The 23,845-nt window shown below is 37.7% G+C and overlaps 1 protein-coding gene across 1 annotated transcript in view; it reads left to right on the top strand.

The window, feature by feature from the left end:
* The window catches only part of Rich (Guanine nucleotide exchange factor subunit Rich), a 629,630-nt gene that overhangs the window by 89,832 nt on the left and 515,953 nt on the right, over positions 1-23,845 (top strand). The window contains exon 4 of the mRNA XM_067145638.2: positions 5,431-5,608. Coding sequence (XP_067001739.2) covers positions 5,431-5,608 — 178 coding nt within the window. The remainder of the gene's footprint in view (positions 1-5,430; positions 5,609-23,845) is intronic.

The raw sequence follows: 23,845 nt of genomic DNA, 5'->3' as shown, positions 1-23,845 counted from the left end.
TCAGCAATTAACCAAACGGCAGGTTTCGTTTCTATTAGAGCATAGTAGGATAAAGTCGTACTAATAATAATCTGTCTACGCGTTTAACTTTGTTGGTAATCCTTGAGTAGTTCTGGCGAATTTCAAACTTTAGGCCTAATTGCAATTTTCATTTCTATTTGTGCTTAGTACGAAGTACCCATTGTACGAAGTGTGTTTTTTAAGTAAGGGCCGTTTGAAAATAACCACACAAGGAAAGACGATTTTCAACCACCACATTTATTTGCAGATTCTACATACTTTACTCTATTTTTCAACATTTTTCAACAACACTTATCATACCTTACAACTAAGTTTTGAAAACCCTCTTTATAAACACTTGCCGCCTGCTCGGATAACCAAGAGTGCTTGATCTTGCACTGGGACACTCAACACTCATTGAACCCTCAAATCTTTTGTTTTTGTACAGATTTGAGTGTTTGATGACTTTTGACTCGTTGTGGCAAAGAAGGTGACGACATGTTGAGTCAGATCATAATGAGAGACGAAACATGGGTTTCACATATCATGACCGAATTGAAGCAACAGAGCATGGAACAGAGACACACACATTCGCCTGCAGGCGAATGCCAAACAGACTCTGTCTCAGTCTTCTCTTTTTCCGGGGTGCTGAATTCAATGTTCCTCCCGGCATATGGTTTCGTGCCGGGGCTAGTTTGTCTCGTCCTGCCGCGGTTGCGGTCGCTAATTTATCATTTTCAAATGCAGTTTTATTTGACAGAAATAAATATCACACAAGAACGTGTTCACTTCCTTATGTAAATCACTTTATTGTCACTACAAGTCACAACACACAATTATACACACTAGCAAGTGACACTACATCACTTAATAGCGGAGTACCCAGAAGTCGATTCTGACAAGTACAGATATCAACAACACTGACTCGCGCATTATAACATACGCTCTCTTGAACTCGCCGCCTCCCTGCCTCGGAGCCCAACAGTCACTCCGAGTCCAACACTTGCCTTTGAGTACAACATGACTGGCGCACTGACTGACAGCTCGATATATATACGGTTCGATCAACCGTCTAGAATTATTGATTTCTGGAGGGGTTCTTACAACACTCTAATGGAACACACTCGAAACATCGATCGACCAGCTAGTCGAATGGAGTACTCCAGTAATGGATCCAGCTAGAACTTTCATTACTGTTTACCAATACACATGGAAATCTCTCCAACATTCCTAATGTCTCTACATGTATCTGGATAATAAACCTTATAGTAAGTTTCCAGAACCCTTTATACATACCAAATTATACCAGAATAACTCTAATATACGGACATTATAGAGTTTTCTACCGCTTTCGACTATATAGATTTTGAGGTTAAACTTATACACAATATGCATTTTAGGTTATACAACTTTTATAATAAATATTGAAGGTTTTGCACCAGTTACGATGTCGTACCTATGACACCCGGCCTGCTAGTTTATAATTTTGTTGTAGAATGATGCGCTCAACTTGTTGATGTGAGAAAATAAATCGTCAGCTGTATCAGAAGGGGTGATTGATGAAATTCTCATTGTTCTTTGTGCTTTTCTATCTTAGGTTTCATGTGGAAGAGATGTATTTAGTAAAGCATTTACAGTTTTGGATAAGGTTTTTTCGTATATCCATGTCTCTATTGAGGTTAGGTTATTGATTTTTTTTTTTTTTTTGGTTTCCTGGTAATTTTCTGAAAAAATTCCCAACGTTTAGCTTTTGTAGGTATTGAACCATGCCTAAATGTGACGTTTTTCAAATATGTAAATGGCTTCCTATGGCCTCAATTCGAATAACTTTTGCGTTTCTGATGAAGTAGTAGAGAGGGCAGCACTGTGGGATATAAACACGGAAGATCGTCCCTTTTGCGAGACGAGGAGTACTATCTCTTTAAAGGGGATCTGTGCTTTGTTTATGAGAGATTAATTAACAATGGAGCCCGCACAGAGCAGAGCTGCATTCCTATCTTATAAGTGGATGTTTAATGTATTCAAACCGAGCTCATAATAACATGCATCTTAATATTTTGATTACTCATATTGGAGGTACGTTAATTCTTGTTTCCTTGTAGTACTGTTCACCCCATTGAATATAGCTGATTGATATGCGTCTTCCGCCCCATGTAGCACGAATGGGACGTGTGTCTGTTAGTGTGTTAGCGACTATGCCATGTCAGTAACTGGGTCTCAAAATTTGGTTCTGTTTATGTGCACTGCATTGTATGGTATTTCGCCATCATTTATGTGTATGCTCTCCCTGTCGACTGGAAGCTTCATTCTCGTCGTATGAGGCGTGTGACATGATGGTTATGAGTACGGGATTCATCCGATCCCTTTGTATTATTGTTTGCATCATGCACACTGCTATGTGATGAATGCGAGACCTGTAGTTCGTGACCAGGCGAGTCACCCTATACGAATTGGTGTTCTGTCTTATAAATTGGAGTTACCGCTCCTATTGCCTGCCATGCTGACGTGTGTGTGAACCTGGGTGCGTGTGTGTGAGTGAGGGGAGTGGAAAGACGATGTATTGGTCAGTTGTTATTTTTCGTTTGTGATTTTGTTTCTGTACCTTTTGTTTGTTCTTGGTACAGTATTGCTTATGCTGCCTTGGTCTCTGTCTCGGGCGCTTGCTTGCCCGTGAGGCAGCCATGATTGTTTATTTTTATTCAGTTGACCGAGGTCGATAGCTGCAGTCGCTTAAGTGCGGCCAGTATCCAGTATTCGGGAGATAGTAGGTTCAAACCCCACCGTCGGCAGCCCTGAAAATGGTTTTCCATGGTTTCCCATTTTCACACCAGGCAAATGCTGGGGCTGTACCTTAATTAAGGCCACGGCCGCTTCCTTCCCACTCCTAGCCCTTTCCTGTCCCATCGTCGCCGTAAGACCTATCTGTGTCGGTGCGACGTAAAGCCCCTAGCAAAAAAAAATCTCGTAAAAAGAACGATCTAGTTGGGCCGTGTGAGCTGTATAATGACCTGCACATGATGTAACCTGGTAATATGTGAGGCGGCAAGTTTGTGGTAATATTTATTTCTATCCTGGAGTGTAAAAACGCTGCACTTACGCTATAATGTTCAGACATCCATTGAATGAGGTATGCTTACGTTATAATCCTTTACTCTTTTTTTATGTTATTAACATCACAATTTTACCTTTCTGCTTCAATTTTATATTTTATCAATAAACCTCCATTTAAATTTTATTTTGATTTTATTGCTGTGGTTTTAGACTGATATCCTTATTCATCAATAATGAGGATTGTTTCCAGCTCAAGGCTGTTCTCTGCTGGCCGTTTCTAGTCGTGGTTCACGCCTCATTTTTCTCTCCGTACGCATGATTTTACATCTTAGAATATCGCTAGGGAAGGGTGGCGTTGCAGTATTGAACAGAATTATTTTCATCATTCTGATTTTCTTTTAAGGATTAAGTTTTTGTATTCCTCTTTGACTTATGTAGGTCTGGGCAATGGCTTCATTTATGTCACCTATGACAGGATGGTACATGTTTTTGCATATTTGTCAGTTTTTCATTCCTCCAGTTGTTTTTACAACATAATACTAACCCTGTATGATGGAACTTGTCCAAAACAGCTAACATTGTTCTGTTCTTTGGTGTCTCCATATTAAATTGCTCCACACTCTGCACTTAAACATGAAGCAAATTCAGCTCATTCTGATGCCCCACTCCATATGACCAGAAATTATGTTCTATGATAAGCACCGTCTCCTTTGTTATGAGAACCGTAATTGCAGAAATCAACACAATGCTAAATTCACAATATGTCGAGAGAGGCGAGATAATCTACCTGACAGCCGCCCCAATTAGGGAATCAAAAGATCGGCCTCCCAATCAATTCATAAGATCAATTTGTTTTTATAAAAATATACGATGTTTGGATTAAGCAGGGCTTGAGTCATAACTCAAGATGACTGTTGCCACCATCAGGCAGATTGTCTCTTTCAGATTTTATTTGAGAAGGAAAATCCAATACATACTTCAAGTTACGGAGTACAAGTGGTGTTTTAAAACTGCCAATGACTTTTTTAACGCTGAGTCCGCTATGGTCTGGATAATTGTGTTGGGAATTTTGTTTATTTTTAAGAAGTTCAGCATCTCCTTACGAATAGTCCCTCTAGCGCCAATCATAAGGCCAATAACTTCCCATTTTGTAATTTCGTACTTCTTTCTGAGATCCTCAATGCATGGTTCATATATGGCTCTTTTCTCCTCACATACTAATCGAGGCTGCTGTTCATTTTTCTCGAATCTTACAGTGGAATCAGTCGCCATACCCGTACATTTCGCTCGGCCGATGACAACATCAGCTCGTCTTGTTGATCCATCTGTTTAAAGACATTGTACTTCTTCATGGATCTCCAAATGTTGTTGTTTGCAAAAACTTCCAGCAATCAATTGGTGAACTGTATTGCGCCTATGGATACTCCTCAGCTCTCCCTTACGACAGAACCCCAATACATGAGGTAAGGTTTCGAACTCATCACTTCTTCTGCAACGGGATGAATTAAGGTTCCTTCCAGGGAGAGATTGAACTGGGATGACATTACAGTTCATTTTAATTGCTTCTGTCCATTGTCTGCATGACATACCTCTCTTATTACTGATCCAGGCGTTTCCTTTCTTCCAGTGGTGTACTTTTCGAATGAGCTTGGGAAGAGGGTTTTCGAGATGTTCAACTTGTTCCTTGCTAAGCAGCAGTCATTCAAGGCAATGGGCGATTTCAGTATGGAGCTCTCTAGTGGCTTTGATGTATAGGCTTCTCAAATGCATCAGCCTTTTGCAAATATTTATATGCTGAATGAAAGCCTCCCATTGAGCTTTGAAAATTGCAAGTCCTCTAAGACAGCGTGATACGTAAATCATTGCATCTGGGGTGTCAGTATATAATCCAATAATTTTTCTAACGGAACTCCTTATGATTTTATCAATGTCACCAAGAAATTTCATTGTCAGATTTTTCAAAGTTGCACACTGGAATGGGTAGATAAGTTGTGGCCAAATATATCGGTTGAGTATATTCAGCTTCTGATCCGGAATGAAATGTGGACATTAGATAAGCAATAATTTCAGTTTTGTTTGTTTTGCTACCTACCATATTTGATTCTGACAAGTTATGTCTATTGACCTAACTGGTGCTCTTGTGGCCATTACCTAAATAAACCTGTCCTGCTGAGAACATTAGTATTAAGTCTTGCTGAATAAAACAGAAAAGAGGCAAAGGTGAAGAAATTTAAACATCTCCATAAGTTATAGGAACACAATAATGTTGGCTTATTATGTTGATTAATTCATGTTCTGTTTATCAAAATGTGAGTCAGTCTTAATTAACAGTGCTTATCATGAATGTTAATGAAGGTTTACGTATTACTCCCATTGTAGGACAAGGAAGTGGCTGTTGATGGAGGCATCACAAGTATGGTGTGTATTCGTGATGAGCTTATGCTGGCTACGACAAATGGCCATATATTGAGGTACAGATGGGATGGCTTGCAAAATAGAGATTACTGCCTGGATCTGAGGAGAGTACCTTTTTGTGTTGATCAGCAGGTATCCAAAGGTTAGTGTTTTTGGTATGACTGAGAACATAGAGATTCCAATCTTAAATTTGATGTACTGTAAGCATTGCTTCCCTATTTTTTTTTATTGGTTTGTCTGGAAGGTTTTGACAGTTTGTATTTGCTGTGTGTTTGAGCGTTGACCATGTACAGTTGTGGTGTTTCAAGACACCTACCACACTGGTCCAACAACTCTGATTTTTTTTTTTTTGAAGGTATTTACAAGAAAAAGTCAATAATGAGTATAATTGCGATATATTCAAGCTATCTAAGCCCTTAAGATAATCTGAAAGTAAAGTTTCATTTTTAATATGAAATATTGGGGGGGGGGGGTCTCCTTAGTTTTATTATGCAATGCTGACAGATGTAAGCATTATGGGATAGTGCATCATAACCCTAGTTTAGTAGTCTGTGCCTCAGTACAGCTGACCAAAATAAAAGTGACTGCACTCTTTCAAATTGATGTATTCAAGAAGACATACACACGCGATGCTGTCAGTTGTGTATACTATTTTATTTACATACTATATACATATGTTATATTCACATTAATAAACTGCCATTTTGAACAACTGCTATGAACAATCAGAAGAAGACTGCAGCAGATGCATGTCAACTACCAACCCAACAAAACGAATTCACATACTTGACTTCAAACACTCGGTTAACACGACTTCCACACAAGTCTCTTTAGAACAACTCCCAAGACGTTGCCTGGCCAGGCTTCTAGAATAATATGACATAACATGTTTTCTCGTAAATTTGAGTCTCCAATAGCCTACTTACAATGTAAGGAACTTTCTACATACTTCTGGTTGCCCATAGCATTGTTCTGGACTTATTACAGTGTGTTGCACAATGTTACATTGGATTATACATAATATATACAGGTAATAGTAAATTATATACTATTAATTACGTGTTCTTACATGAAATAAACTCATATATATGTAGCAGATGTTTCATGACATAACCTCAAAAATAATACGATCATGATTATACCAAATACGGTTCGTACACAACTACGTAAATAATAATAATAATAATAATAATAATAATAATAATAATAATAATAATAATAATAATAATAATGGATGTAAACACTTCATAGCCATACCTCACAAGTAGTAATAATAATAATAATAATAATAATAATAATAATAATAATAATAATAATAATAATAATAATAATAATAATAAATATTTGCATTATGTATTTACCCATACGTTAGAGAATATTGTTTCCAAGTTATATTAGTCTGTTACACTTGCATCAGCATGAAGTAAATTCTTTCTTCCATTTTGGTTCACGGTGCTGTTATATGATGCATGTGCTTGTAGATGCGTAGTTGAAGCAGTTTCTGAACTATAGTGTTTATAAAAAGGAGTCTTTGATATCTGTTTCTCGTGGAACAGCAGTAAAGTACTCACTTAATGATTCAGAGATTGCGAGTTTGAGCCTTGTTCAAGATATAATTTTTATTGTGTTTTCATTCTTTAGCAATATAAAGTTTAGGTTTGGAACAATACAGCTGCATAATACTAGTGTTGGTTCTTTCTTCTTATACAGGGTGGGTGGGAAGTAAATCCGTACTGTAATATTCATATATTAATATTTTCTATGAGCTTTAATACATGCTTTCTATACAGTGGAAGAATGTGTTGTGTAATGGGTTGTCGCATCACATTGCAGGAGAGATCTTGGGTGGCTGCCCGTTATGAAGTCTGGCATTCCGTTGAAAGGTGCAGAGATGATGGAGGACAGCACATGGGCCTCGTGCAAACTTGGATGCCAAGACTATCAAGAATTGCTATGGGAAACTAATGAACACAGGTTCTGTAGCGGATACTCATAGAAGTAGTCGTCCCTTGATATCTAGGTCAGAGGAAAATGTGTAGAAAGTATGAGATATGTTCAACAAAAGTCTCCAAAAATTAACACAACAAGCCACTCATGAAAGTGGTCTTTCCCGCCACAAAATTGGGAATGTTGTGAAAACAGAATTGGATTTTCGTCCGTAGAAGCCACATTCCTATCAAGAGCTGTTACTGGATGATTGTAGCCACTGAATAGAGTATGGTGAGATAAGGCTTGGTTGATATGAAGACTGGCTTGAGTTGTTCAGGAACATCGTTTGGAGTGACAAAGCCACTTTTCATGTCGGAGGTTTGTTAACCACCTCAACAGTCACTACTGGGCACAGCAAGATCCGGGAGTCACAATGGAAAAGTCCCAAAGCCATCCTAAGGTCACATTGTGGAGTGGCATAACATTCAACAAAGTTTTGTGTGCGCTCATTCTTCGAGACACCATGAATGCAGCATGCTACCAGGTCATACTGGAAAATGAATTTTGACCTATTGTCTCCACCTGGGATAACGTTATTGACCTCATTTTCATGCAAGATGGTGCCCCACCTCATTATGCATGCACCATTCGCAACTGGCTTGACCAATGTTTTCCAGGGCGTTGGTTGGGTCGCTGTGGTCCATAATTGTAGCAAGCACGGAGTTCCGACCTCACTCTATGCGACTTCTTTCTGTGGTGTTGGATGAAGGAAGAGGTGTATTACACCAAACCAGAAACTTTGGATAAAATGGAAGATCACATTTGCCATGTCCTCGCTAACATACCACAAGAGTACCTGCTCGAGTCAGTCAGAAATATCCCCCATAGGTTACAAACGTTGGTGAATATGTGGAGTTTTATGTTTCAAGTTTTACATTTCACTGCATAGAATTTCTACCATGTTAAACTTCACAACAAAACTTGTTTCACTAAAATTCCAATTATTAATAAAGTTATAAGCATATTATGATAAGGACTTATTTTCCACCCACCCTGTACATACTTACTGTGCTATCCCATAACGAAACAGGTGAAAAGGATCGACAAGTATTTGAACTTGAGATGCTGACATCAAACTACTGAGCCATACACCATTTACTTTGTACTGATGTAATAGTTATTTCTCTTTATAAGAAGGGAAATGTGATTGTGGAAATTATAGAGGAATAAGTATATCCAACTCTGGATACAAAATTTATGCTAATATTGTCAGAGAAAAACTGCTCAAGCACTATAAAATTGTAATTGGAAATAAGCAACAAGGAGTTTGAAAGGAATGCTCATGCCTACCTTACCATGAATATTTTAATAGAAAGCTTTCGACCTGTAACGGTTCAAATCCCGTTACAAGGTGATATCTATATTTTATTATTATTATTGTTATTATTTCATCTGTGATATTATTATTATTATTATTATTATTATTATTATTATTATTATTATTATTATTATTATTATTATTATTATTATTAATTTTATCTGTGAGATTACTATTATTGTATTATCATTCTTGTTCAATTCTATTCTGCAATGCTTGTCGCTTGCATGATTGTAGTTAAATGTATGCATATATACGTGTGTGTAGATTAACATTAGAAACATGTACAGTAAAGAGTTGCTGTATATCAGATGTGGATATGACATTGCTACATTGTGCAATACTGGTGGAGTAAATGCAGAGTCATCGCTACGTTACCGTGCTCATTTAGCGGTGCACTCACTGCTGGGAGAGACCTACTGGGAGCCCAGGCTATTTCACCATTGTATGTAATATCTGTCTCGAGGTGGGAGTTCATTATTGTTATTTCTGGAGGTTACGTAGGTGCGTCAACCAATGTCTATAAAAGGTGGCTGTATCTTGTAGCGTCAATCATTATTCTACTGGAAGGAGAGGCCACAGTTGGCCATTAACTGAACGAGATGGAGAGGCCTCAGTCGGTCATTAAGTCAACAGGAGTCTACGGGAAGGAGAGGAGTCAGTGATTCATTACTCATTGGTTATTGAGAGAATGAGGTTACAGTTGGTCGGTCTCTTAGTTGTAGATACGGACGGGAAGGCTTACCACGAAGTCAAGGAAGGATAGACTTACCAAGTAGTCATCAGGATGCAGAAGAAGCAGTCACATGGATACATCACCAAATTAGGCTTGACACATCTACTGTAAACACCAGATCTAAGGTATACGTCATAATTACACTCAAAGTGTTGAAGGTGCAGTCAAGTGAAACAGTGAGGGATATATTTCGTATAAATTGTTAAATGTCCAGTCAAGAAGAATTCAAATTCATGCCTAGTTTCTTTCAGTTGCAATGTCATAATTTCATATTCTCATCTGTTTTATCGCAACAAGACTTACTATTTTTTTATATATAATTTCAAGAATATATTTTGTTCAATCAAATTAATCTTTCGTTTCATTTATACAGTAAAATTTCTTAACCTCAAATTTAATGGGGAAACCGAATGCCAATCTCCTTTTCCCAGAACTTATATAGTATGTTGTCAAAAGTAAGCTTATTACCCCACACCCTAGAGATAGTCAAGATTCTCATTCAATTATTGCTGCACTGAGTTGTAGCTGGCGCCCTTCAAATAACGTATGTGTAAGTAAGCAGGTAAGAAGTAAGTGTGAGTACAAGGTCCGACGATTGTGTATTTTATTTAATGAATATTAATTTTCATATTTTCCATTTTTAATGCAGATATTTCATATTTTTCAATTTAAATGCAGTTTGATATGTTTCAAAAGACAGTCAGAGAGTAAGGAACATTACAGACCTAGTTGACAGGAACAGAATTCTCAGTATCTTAGCAAAATAAAATACTCCACAGCAATTACTAGGTAACATGTACAACTTAACCTGCCAACTTTCCTGATTTAGGCGGGAGACTGCCGATTTTCGACAGTTTTTCCCGCCTCCCGATTATTCTATCTTTTCTCCCGATTTTAGCTTATTTTTTGGTGAACTTCAAAAATTTGTTTTCAAATCCCTCCATTTCAGCTTTTTTACGCCAGTGGCCGGAAGTCCTTCGCTCATTGGCTGTTTTCAAACAAAATATCGAAGTTTATTAATGCGAGAAATGTGCGCGAATGTGCGATGTTTATTGAAACCTGTATATCGCTATATAATACCAATATAAATGGTCCGTTATTGGACATTATAAATTTTCCAGCTAACTCATTCTTGGTTGCCTGCGTTTCGCCCTCGTGTGCTAAGTTAGGCTCGTCAGTTGGGACTTAGCACACCACCCAAGACGCAAGGCTAGTGCATACCGTGGAGGCCACTGCATAGGCTACTTGAAGCCACCAGCAGTGCCAATGCACTATGAGAGCTATGTCTCATTTTCAAAAATTGATGCCTGCCTGGCCATCATATATTGGTATTATAAATTTACTCATTCGGGACAAATATTTTAGGTTCCCTATGGGAATCAACATCTACATCACCTGTATATCGCGACGCGTATATAGATTGTCAATCTCTCGTTCTCACGTGCTGTGTTCGTGTTCGTTCACGTCAGTCTAGTTGATTCCATCCTCTTTGGTTGATTCTAGAGACTAGTCGCTTTCTTGGTAATTTAGTGACATAATTTCAATGATAACGACTAGTGACTTTTCTAGAGGTTTTAGAAACCATTTGGAGACAATTGACTAATTTTAATTTATCTCAGTATAAATAAAATGTTTTGTCTGTACATTGCTCAGAATTTAAAAAGAATGATATTTTCGTACCGGTCGTGGCCATAGTAACAAGGGGAAATAAAAGTTTTAATTTTCCGTGATTTCTGTCTGTCTGTCTGTCTGTATGTATGTATGTATGTATGTATGTATGTATATACGTACGCAGGCTCGTCACGAGAAAACGGCTGAAGAGAATACAATTTATCTTGTCAAGTAGACATGGATATATTCGGTAACTTAATATACCAGAACAAAAGGAATTATAAATCACATCATGAAGCTCTCTCTTGTCCAAAAGCACACTTGCTTATGTCCTTATAACACTTTAGACAGACCAATCATTTGCTATGGTAGCGAGGCATGGACGTTAAGAACTCGGGACACTTCCAGAATTACAACACGTGAAATGCTGTTCGTGCGCTGAACGGCTGGCTTTACAAAATTGGATCAAAAAAAAAAAAAAAAAAATCACTGAAAATAATCAATAAAATGCAATTCAATTTATGTAAAAATACTATAAAATATATAAAAAATATTTGGTCAATCTGAATTCTGGTACGATGGTTCTACATTAGTAATACCGGTATCTCCCTGTTCTGTTCATTGCACAGCTTTTGATTTTACAGAAATAATTATCTCCTAATTTACGTGGAAGTGTATATAAATTCCCTGTACTTGCTGGATACCCTCAAAGAACCTGGGAACTCTTGTTGTTCTTCGCACTCGTTACAGTTTTCAGATGTTTTTCTGATTTAATGTGCTGCTGTACAAAAAACTTCCTTTCTGCACTCACTTTAACACTGGACAATGCACAAAATAAAACATGCTCATCTGTTGTAAACAGGTCTTTTCTTAATTCATTTACTTGCTGACTTAAAAATATGCTTGAGATGGTTTGAGCTTTGGCTTCTCGCAGAGAAAAACTTGAGAGGAAATTCTGTACTGAAGCGGAAAGTTATATGACTCAGTGATTTGCAGATTCATAGAGCCCTGCATCCCACAGAAACGACCAAGCAAAGCTCACAGAAGGAAGAAGTGAAGGGAACTGCCTACTTGCCTTACATTCACAACACCACAGATCGAATTGCCAATGTCCTCCGCAAACACAATATAAAATCCGTGTTTGGCACCGCCACTTAAATTGCTCACAGTCTGAGTAAAACCAAGGATAAATTGTCCCTACTTTTACATCCTGGGGTATACTAAATTCCCTGTACTTGCTGTAAGGTATACATCGGCTAAACATGCCAGTCCATTGGTACCCGTATCAAAGAACACGAACGTAATATTCGTCTCAACCAACCAGACAAATCGGCAATAGCTAAACACACTCGGTCGTCGGATCATGATTTCATTTCAACAGGGACACTGGCTATCAATTAAGTAATACATGGTTCCCAGCTATTAAGAATATACGTAGGTAGTTCCCTTCCCTTTCCTTTCACTATTGTTATCTCATCTCTGTGTTTTCCAAATTTGTACGTTCCTCGTCGCCAGATGTTTCATTCCAGGCTTGTGTCTATATCATATACCTGTCAATGTCATATGTTACGTACACACGTTTATGTGAACCGCTTAGACTGATTCTATGGTTCGGTCAGTTTCCGCTTCGAATGCTAGCGTTGTGCCACGTCCTGGGAGTCATCTGGTCGCGAATGAACGTACCATTTCCACTGCTATTATAACGTCTAAATATGTAAAGAGTGATTGTTTAAGAAGCCTTTCTCGTGGACAGTCGATGTTTCTTCAGAGCACAGTTCTCTGCGAAACATAAAGAATTTCACCTTATTTTCTTGACACGGCATAAGCCAAAAAGCCTATACAGTATGTCGTCTATAAGTACGGGCTGTGAAAGCATCAATGGCAACGTATATGGCTCATTGTTTCTAATCCCTTCTTGTTTCCATTTTTTTATTGGCCTTTACTTATGCTGGGGTAAATGACTGTCTGTAGGGGCAGGTGCGAAAGCTCGTGTGTTCTTTGTACTTAAAATATACTAGGAAATAAAGTATTTTCTCCTAATTATCAGTTCTGTATTGTGTTCCTGCACATAGATATCTTGGAAATACAAGACTCACAGATATAAATCCTTTCCTAACCCTTTCTTAGTCACCAGGTCTGTTTGTCAGTCAATCAACCAACCAATCAGTCACTACTGATCTGCATTTAAGGCAGTCGCCCAGGTGGCAGATTGTTGTTTTCATAGCCTTTTCTTAAATGATTGCAAAGAAATTGGAAATTTATTGAACATCTCCCTTGGTAAGTTATTCCATTATCTAACTCCCCTTCCTATAAACGAATATTTGCCCCAATTTTTCCTCTTGAATTCCAACTTTATCTTCATATTGTGATCATTCCTACTTTTAAAGACACCACTCAAACTTATTCGTCTACCGATGTCATTCTACGCCATCTCTCCACTGACAGCTCGGAACATACTACTTAGTCCAGCAGCTCGTCTCCTTTCTCCCAAGTCTTCCCAGCCCAAACTTTGCAACATTATTGTAACGCTACTCTTTTGCTGGAAATCACCCAGAACAAATTGAGCTGCTTTTCTTTGGATTTTTTCCAGTTCTTGAATCAAGTAATTCTGGTGAAGGTCCCGTACACTGGAACCATACTCTAGTTGGGGTCTTACCAGAGACTTATATGCCCTCTCCTTTACATCCTCATAACCATGTGTTGAGATCTGTACCCTTTATTTACAGTCATATTTATGTGATTACCCCAATGAAGATCTTTCCTTATATTAACACCTAGGTACTTACAATGATCCCCAAAAGGAACTTTTTCCTATTTGTGAAACTCAGAACCTGACTTTTACCCCATTTATCATCATACCATTGCCTACCGTCCATACCGGGCGAGTTGGCCGTGCGCGTAGAGGCGCGCAGCTGTGAGCTTGCATCCGGGAGATAGTAGGTTCGAATCCCACTATCGGCAGCCCTGAAGATGGTTTTCCGTGGTTTCCCATTTTCACACCAGGCAAATGCTGGGGCTGTACCTTAATTAAGGCCACGGCCGCTTCCTTCCAACTCCTAGGCCTTTCCTATCCCATCGTCGCCATAAGACCTATCTGTGTCGGTGCGACGTAAAGCCCCTAGCCTACCGTCCATCTCACAACATTATCAAGGTCATTTTGCAGTTGCTCACAATCTTGTAACTTACTTATTAGTCTGTACAGAATAACATCATCTGCAAAATGTCTTATCTCTAATTCCACTTCTTTACAAATATCATTGATATATATATAAGAAAAAAATGGTCCAATAATACTGTCTTGAAGAATTCCCCTCTTAATTATTTATTACAGGGACAGATAAAGCATCGCCTACTCTAATTCTCTGAGTTCTATTGTTTAGAAATTCAGTCACTCTTTTGTCTAGTCCAGTTGCACTCATTTTTGCCAGTATTCTCCCATGTTCTACCCTATCAAATGCCTTAGATAGGTCAGTTGCGATACAGTCCATTTGCCATCCTGAATCCAGGATATCTGCTATATCTTGCTGGAACCCTACAAGTGGAGCTTCAGTAGAATAACTTTCCCTAAACCCAAACTCCCTTCTGTCAAACCAGTTATCAATTTTGCAAACATGTCTAATATAATCAAAAGAATGCTTTCCCAAAGCTTACATGCAATGCATGTCAAACTGACTGGCCTGTAATTTTCAGCTTTATGTCTATCATCATTTCCTTTATACACAGGGACTACTATGGCAACTCTGCATTCATTTGGTACAGCCCCTTCATGCAAACAATAATGAAATAAGTACCTCAGATATGGTACTATATCCCAACCCATTGTCTTTAGTATATCTCCCGACACCTTATCATTTCCAGCTCCTTTTCTAGTTGTTCAACTTTTGTATCTTTCTGTTAATGTCATTGTCATAGGTAAATTTTACTTCTCTAGTATTAGTCACCTCCTCTAGCTGGACATTATCGTTGTAACCAATAATCTTAATATACTGCTGACTGAATACTTCTGCCTGTTGAAGATCCTTGCATACACACTCCCCTTGTTCATGAATGATTCCTGGAATGTCGTTCTTGGAACCTCTTTCTGCCTTAAAGTACCTATACATACCCTACCATTTTTCTCTAAAATTTGTATGACCGCCAATTATGCTTGCCATCATGTTATCCTTAGCTGACGTCTTTGCTAGATTCAATTTCCTAGGAAATTTCTCCTTATTTCCACAGCCATTTCTAACTCTCTTTCTTTCCAACCTGCACCTCCTTCTTAGTCTCTTTACTTCTCTGTTATAGTATAGTGGATCTTTACCATTCCTTACCACCCTTAAAGGTACAAACCTGTTTTTACATTCCTCAACAATTGCTTTAAACCCATCCCAGAGTCTGTTTACATTTATATTTACCATTTTCCACCGATGATAGTTACTTTTTTTAAACTCTCATGCTTTTTTTATCAGCCATATGGTACTGCCTAATAGTCCTAATTTTAATACCTTCCTTTCTTTCACATTTATGTTTAACTACGACAAAAACAGCTTCATGATCACTAATACCATCTATTACTTCAGTTTCTCTATAGAGCTCATCTGGTTTTACCAGCACCACATCCAGAATATTCATCCCTGTAGTTGGTTCCATCACTTTCTGAATCAGATGCCTTCCCATATTAACTTATTTGCTATTTGTTGTTCATGCTTCCTGTCGTTCGCATTATCTTCCAAATTGACATTTGGTAAATGTAGATCACCTGCTACAACCACGTTCCTTTCCTTATCGTTTGCCACATAGCTGATTATCTTATCAAATAATTCTGAATCAGCGTCTGCGCTACCCTTCCCGGCCTTCACTCCAAAAACATCAAGTTGCCTATTATCTTTAGAGATGAGCCTTACACCTAGAATTTCACGTTTGTCATGTTTAATTTTTTTGTAACTTACAAATTCTTCTTTCACCAGAATGAATACTCCCTCTCCTACCATTCCTATCTTATCTCTACGATACACACTCAAGTTCCGTAAGACCAGAACCTATTACACTGGCGTAGTGAGGGGGGAGAGGTAATACTCCCACGTGGCGCGTCCCAGGTGGCAGATAGGGGGGTCCTAACTGGCTTGCTGGCGGACTTGAGGGAATTAAAATACCTCTTGCAGACCAAACACACAACCCCTTGTGGGTGGGGATGCAGACGAAGAATACACCCACGGTATCCCCTGCCTGTCTTATGAGGCGACTAAAAAGGGCGACCAAGGGATGCTCAAATAGTACTTAGTACCATCATGGAGGGAACACCCTGGCTCACTTTTACTTGTGCGCAGTACCACTATGTTGGGTACACAGTAGGTTTGTGATTAGTAGCGACAGTGTGTGCTTAGTATGCATTTTACAGTACCTGTGATTCGTACCACTATATGAGTGACACCATGGTGAACGACACTATGGTTCTGCCTTGCCTATGATTAGTACCTACTATGTGAGGTACACCACGGGATAGTACGAGTCCCTGTGGTTAGTCCACTTACGTGAAAAACACCATAGGTTTGCGTTGCCTGTAAATAGTGAATCATTGTGCAAAACACCATAGGTCTGTGTTACATGTGCACATTACATTCATTACGTGTGAGTAGTACCATAATGTGTGGAATACCGCGAGTTTGCGCTAATTTTGATTAGTACCGCAACATGACAAATACCATGGTTCTACTTTCCTAACGTTAAGTACCATTATGAGGGGCTGATGACCTGGGTTTTGGATCCGTTTAGACTACAAGCATTATCGATGCAGTGTTGTGCTTTTGAAGCAGTCCCTTGGTCAGTAATACTATTGTTTAACGCTAATTTCTGGGAATGTGGGGCATTGCGGGTTTGATCCACTGACTGTTTTAACTTCATATCCATCCATTCATTCTTCATCCTCACGTTTTGAATTCTGATCAGTGGAGGATTATGGATTTTTAATTGTCCTTACATTTCATCTCATTTCGTGCCATTAGGGGCCGATGACCTAGATGTTAGGCCCCTTTAAACAACAAGCATCATCATCATCATCATCATCATCATCATCATCAGTTCTGTGAGAAAATTTCTGCATCCATTATATCATTTCTCAGCCATGATTCAACTCCTATTACAATATCTGGTAAGTAGGCCTATATCTCTATTAAATTACTTCTATTCATTTCTTTACAATACTACAGTTCGGCACTATCATTTTTATGTCATCCCTACTAGACTTCCAGATCCCTGTTCCCTTATCACCACTCCCTAGGCCACCCCGTTTCCCTGTCCCTGAATGTACCTCCCTATAATTCTTCTGAACAAATTTCCTAACTTAAATGCACAACTGCAGTTTAAGTGAAGGCCGTTTGAGCGCAGATCCCTATCTCTTGGTCATGGAAGAATTTTGCAAATTTAACCATATGCAAGAAAAATGTACAATCTTTTTATGTTGTCACTTGTGGACTTTCATCAGTCTGACAATAAAAAAATACATGCATAAATTTAAAAGAACATTTTAAAATGATGTAAAAATTCTTGCCATAATCAGGAAGTCTAAAATCAAGATATTGTCACAATTTGAGTCGAAAACCAAGGCATAATTTACCTACTACTGTCAACCAAAAACCAAGATATTGTCACAATTTATGAGTCCAAAACCAAGACATAATTTACCTACTACTGTCAACCAAAATATTATGTGTACTCGAGTTAGGTTGTTTATGAAATAGGCAATAGGCCTACAGAAAATCCAATAACACCATTTTCCTTGTTTCATTTCTCATTAGGTCATGTAGTTTTTTAATTTTTAATTTACATTTTAATATTTTCTATCGCAGGTGGAATGCAAAAAGTGCCCATTTTTAAGTGTGTTTCAACCATGTGTCAAATTTAAGACATTGTTTCTCCAAAATGTGTCATCTGATGAAATCCAAATTTTAACATAATATACATTGGGATATTTTATACAATTGTGTTTCCAAGAAAAAAGCATGTTATTACTTTTGTAAGATAACTTTATCTCAGCTCGGGGTGGTTAGAGGTAAGATAACTTTATCTCAGCTCGGGGTGGTTAGAAAATTGTGTTCTTAGTCATGTTCTGAACTTTACACATTCATTGGTTATGCTATATGGCTGTGAAATACTTGAATGAATTCATTTTTTTAAATACCAGTTTGTATTTGTATTGAGTAGAATAATATGAATAAGTAGCCAGCCGAAGCAGGCAAAATCATGCGACATTGCCGCGATAGTGCGGGACACCACGGCGTGCCTTGTCTTGCTCAGAGTTGAATCTAATGCTTACAAGTTACATGTACAGTAATATTTGCTTTGCCATTTGCTTAAGAGTTTCCTCCAGTATTTAATAATTACCTGTGATTAGCATTGGAAAAAAATGGCATTAAGAGGTCATGAAAAACATTTCCCATCAGCTTCAGTGTTCTCTCCAGAAATTTTCATCAGCCAGGTGGCAGGAATGAGCAGCTGGGCGGGGAATACTATGGAAAAAATGAAAATGATAAAATGTCAATTTATTCCCCTCAGGGCATTAACATTATCAGACAGGTAAACAATAACCGCAAAATTGAACTATTTTAGTGCCATTATCATGAACAAGACATAACAGAGTAATTTGAATTTCTAGTGTTCTACTGCTCGTTCATAATCATGTAACATCAGGAACCACTCGGTTGCTGTTCAGTGCCATATGGGTTTGCGACTTTATGCAGAATCAAATGCATATGATTCCATGCTAATACAGACACCCCTCGCGCATGACACGGCATGATAGTCAAGCTAAGCATTTAAGCTTCGATGTAATAGACACAATTATACTGACAATAATGAAGATTTATCATTTAAATAAACAGATTTACAGCATTTACATTTTAATTTAGAGCACCCAATGACTCGAATATGTATTAATATTATGTAATTTGCACGTATCTAGGTTATGTTAGCCAGGCGGTCTGTAAAAACGGCAGAGTGGTGTGCCCATTAAAAGGGTGCTAGGGAGAACACTGAGCTTTTCTCTTCAGTGCAGTTTAAAAAATGCATGAGAAAATTACTTGTCCAGTAAATAGATACTTGGTTATTAAGCTATAGAACAAAGATTAAGTAGTTATGTAATAAAAAAGTAAATAAAATAATACCATAATAATAACAACTGACAATACTCATTTAATACACCAGCTTGTGGGTTTCCACATAACTCAGGAAGTTTGTGTACTGAAGTAACAGGCTGCATGGTATTTTATATCAGAAATTATTTCAGTTTTTTCAATTTTCAAGAATGCTATATTGTACACTTTTTCAGTGGTAACTGAGTGTATTATTTTCAAGTGAGCTGACGGCAGGAGCATGCTACAAAAACTAAGCATGCAATTTTCAAAGCTGCTATTGGAGGTCCAAAGTCCTCATGAGAAAAGTTGATGGGAGGTATTTTTCATGACCTTTTAATACCAGTTGTTTCAATACATACAATACAAATACAAACTGATTTTAAAAAAGTGAATTCATTTATTTATTTCACAGTCATACATCATGACCATTCAATCAGAACATGACCAAGAACTCAAAATTCCACCACACCAAATTGAGAAAACGTTACTGTTACATCGAACCCGAAAATCTACCCGATAAAACGGAATTCGTCTATTAGTTACACAGATGATGACTTTTATTATTTTCCACAAACTTAAAACTTTATTTACCTCGTTCTTTCTTCTTCAAAACAAACTCTTCTCAAAACCAGAGTGTATACAAAATCTGGTGGCTGTATTCCATTTAGTCTCTGGATGTAACAGTTACCTTACAAAATTGGTAACATCTTTTACCTTGGAAACATAAAATTCTGAAATGTATAAGCATTCTGAAGGTTTTTTTTTTTTTTTTGTTTTTTTTTTGTTTTTTTTTTTTTTTGTTAAGAAGGAAGCCATACTTTCCAGTGTTGACTCAGTTAAATGTAACTTAAAAGCTCTTCAGTCTGTCAAACACACAGGTTAAATATAACTATTATACCTGAATATATCTGTAAAGGAAAATTGCAGGCAGTTAATGCTGGAGTGGAGACAAAGCAGGAGATTATTAAGATAAGTTCTAGAATTTAAGTTCCTAAATATTAAACAGAGATAAACATGAATATTATTCCTAATTATTTGAGTGTGACTTGATAGAATCTGATGTTCTTTTAAGAACGAAACATGTATTCTTTGTTTAGTAGTGTGTATTAATATCCCTTGTTTAATAATGTGTATTTTTTTTACAGGCATGTTGTAGTATAATATTTACCGTATCATCCTGAATACCACCCGCCACTGAATAAGACCCGCACCCTAAATTTGAGACGGCAAAATACAGAAAAAAATAAATAACTTGCATACCTATTCAATTTTCTTCAAATATACCACAAAGATATATTCAAACAGCTTACAATTAATAAAATCATCACAAAAATCGTAAATAAAATCGGTCGAATACTCAGATCATTCACAATTCACCTTCGTCATCTGAAGTTTCACCATAGGAACTTTCGTCCCTGGCATCTTTCCACAAATAGTCGTCCTCACTACCGTCCACTGAATTTGAAATTCCACATATCTTAAAGCTTTTGGACACTAGATCCTTGGGAATGCGCTCCCGTATGATCTTGAACCAGCTGCATATTAGTCTCGCTTCAGGCCTCTTCACTCGTCCGGTTGGTATTAACGTGTGATCATCATCAGACATCCATTCGGTGTACAACTGTTTCATTGCAGTTTTGAAAGGCTGGTTCACGCACACATCCAACAGCTGTAGAATAGAAGCGAGTCCTCCGGGAATTATCGCAAGATAGGTTTTTCCTTTTCTCATCATATCTTTTACGGCGTCGGTTGTATGTCCTCGGTAATGTCCAACACATGCATGTTTCGTTTTTGTAACAAAGCTCCCGGGCGACGTTGCCAAACGCACTTCACCCAGTCCTCAACTAACACACTGTCCATCCAGCCAGACTCCTGTGTTCTAACAATAACACTGAACGGCAAGTTTCCTTTCGGAAGTGTTTTCCTTTTCAGAACCACATATGGAGGGAGTTTGGTTCCATCCGCTAATACGCACAACATTACCGTGCATTGTTGCTTTTCTTTACCATCTGTTCTGATGGTTACACTTTTAGAACTCTTCGTATCCACTGTATTTTCCCAACGGCATTTCAAAATAGACAGGTGTCTGGTCAGCATTCCCAATTTGCGAAAGCAAATAAGAATTTTGCTTCCTCAAATGAATAATGTGACGCTGAAAGGCCATTAATTTTTCTTCATACGCCCCAGGGAGACGTTGTGAAAGACGTACATCTCCGAATGCACAATCCCTTTCTCCAATAAAAGTTTCGTATCTATCCGCAGCTTGCAGTAAAACCCTGTGTTTTGAGTTCTTTTGAGATCTCTAGTGCTTTCAATTTACTATTTCACCAGAAACAACATAGCCTAACTCATGTTTTTCTATCACAAATTTGTGGAGTCATTATTCAATTTCTGGAAACACTGCACTCCGCCCGCGGAATGCTCTGCGAACGCCGTTACTTTTTAGAAGTTTTTCCTTCTTCTGCCAATCACGAATAAACGATTCATCAGTATCGTACTTTCTGCCAAAGGCACTATTTCCGTATATTTCAGCTTCGCTTACAGCTTTAAGTTGCTCATGCACAGTAAATGACCGCAAATGCTGTTTTGAATCCATCGCTTACTATCGAGACAGCACTTTCATGGGACAGATACGGAACTCGAATGTGAGCGAGGTAGACTTCCATAACCGACAGTCTCGACTCTCACAAAATACGATATCCCGTGAGATCGGCTATTCACGCACCCAGCATGCCAGCAACACTTGTGAAACAAATGACAATCGAGCATCCGCAGCAGCGGCTTTCATATTTACTGCATATTTACCCATATTCTTTGATTTACCATGTTTCATTACCTTACATTTCGCGTTTTCATGCCACTGTAACTGTATTGAGAAAAAATCTTATTTTCTAGAACACAACTAAAACAGTAAGACCTGAATGCCCGTTTACATGTGGTATATTGAGTATGGAAGCCGTATTCCAATCTGTTTCAATACTCCACGTAAATGTAGTAAAGATTTAAGAGAATGAACGGCTTGAATCTGACCCGCACCCAAGATTTAGAACCAATATTTTGGGGAAAAAATGTGCGGGTGGTATTCGGCATTATATGGTATATATAACCTGTGTGTTCGACAGGCTGAAGAGCTTTTAAGTTGCATTTATCACAAAGTATATTGTTTTAAAATTTGTATTTCATCACATGACTGGTTTTGGTGAAACAATGTCTTAAATTTGATGCGTGGTTGAAACACTCTTAAAAACGGGCACTTCCTGCATTCCACCTGCAATAAAAAAATATTAAAATATAAATTCAAAATTCAAAATCTACATGACCTAACATGAAATGAAACAAGGAAAAGGATGTTGTTCGATTTACTATAGGTCTGTTGGCTATTTCATAAACAACCTCCAAAGTTAAGTACACACAATATTTTATACATTTTACACTCTCCTTTATTTATCTGAAGTGACAAAGATGCTCTCCTTTCCTCATAATCTGCTATGATTGGAATATTGACTAAAACTGAATGCATTTATGTCTAGTCAAACAACAGTAGATAATTTTCTTATATGCCTTGTCCAGTCTCCCAGACATGGTGATCAATATGGGCAGTGTTGTTCTATCCTCAGTAACATGGTAGAGATGTCCAATGGTTCGTATTCCAGTCCAGTCTTGAATGTTCTTGAGACATGACATTCTTTTTCTGCCTGCTCCTCGCTGTCATACAGTTTTACCTTTTAAAATGATAATGCAATACTGCATATCTTTTCCCACGTAACACATGCCTCAGGTACATGATTTTTCTGTATTTGACGATGGTCAGCTGCTCTCTTTTAGAGATTGCTCTAACATCTGTTCATTAGAGAAATGCTCTATCCAGGAGACTTGTAGCATTCTTCTATGAAACCATATTTCCAGAGCTTCCTGCTTTTTTTATGGTGGTCATTTTTGAAGTGCAGTCGCCAACTTGATGCAAGTGTGATAAACTGATATAACTTGAAAACAATATTCTCTCGCCCATGGGTATATTATGCAAGTATCGAGGTCGAATTAATATTATTTTACGATTATTATGATTATTATTATTACTTGTAATGTATGGCTATGAAGTGTTTACATCCATTTATTATTATTATTATTATTATTATTATTATTATTATTATTATTACAAAATCATATGTACATACGATACAATCGCGTTGTTTGTGAGGTTATATCCTGAAACGTGTGCTGCACATAATCATTTATATGAGTTCAGTTAATGTAAATACCTGTAAATTAATATTATATAATTTATTATTACCTGATATGATGTGTAATCCGCTACAGAATTGTGAAACACACTGTTGCATCTAGAATGGTTCTAGATCAGACGAGGTGATGGTAGAATATTCTATACGTTATAACCATGTTGTTAGGCACTCGAGAATTTACGAGAAGGTATTTTGGTAACGTATCTTTCTAGAAGGCTGGCCAGACATACATAAAGAGGTGGTCTTCATGGTAGATGAGTTATTGTTTGGTAAGAGTCATGGTTTAACAGGAGTTGTACTGATCAGACATGCGTCTTGCTAACGAGTGTTTGAAGTATGTGAATTGGTTTAGTAAAGTTGGTAGTTGACTTGC

This window comes from Anabrus simplex, chromosome 4 (assembly GCF_040414725.1).
Source record: "Anabrus simplex isolate iqAnaSimp1 chromosome 4, ASM4041472v1, whole genome shotgun sequence".
NCBI lineage: Eukaryota > Metazoa > Arthropoda > Insecta > Orthoptera > Tettigoniidae > Anabrus > Anabrus simplex.
This window is presented reverse-complemented; position numbering and strand designations above follow the sequence as displayed.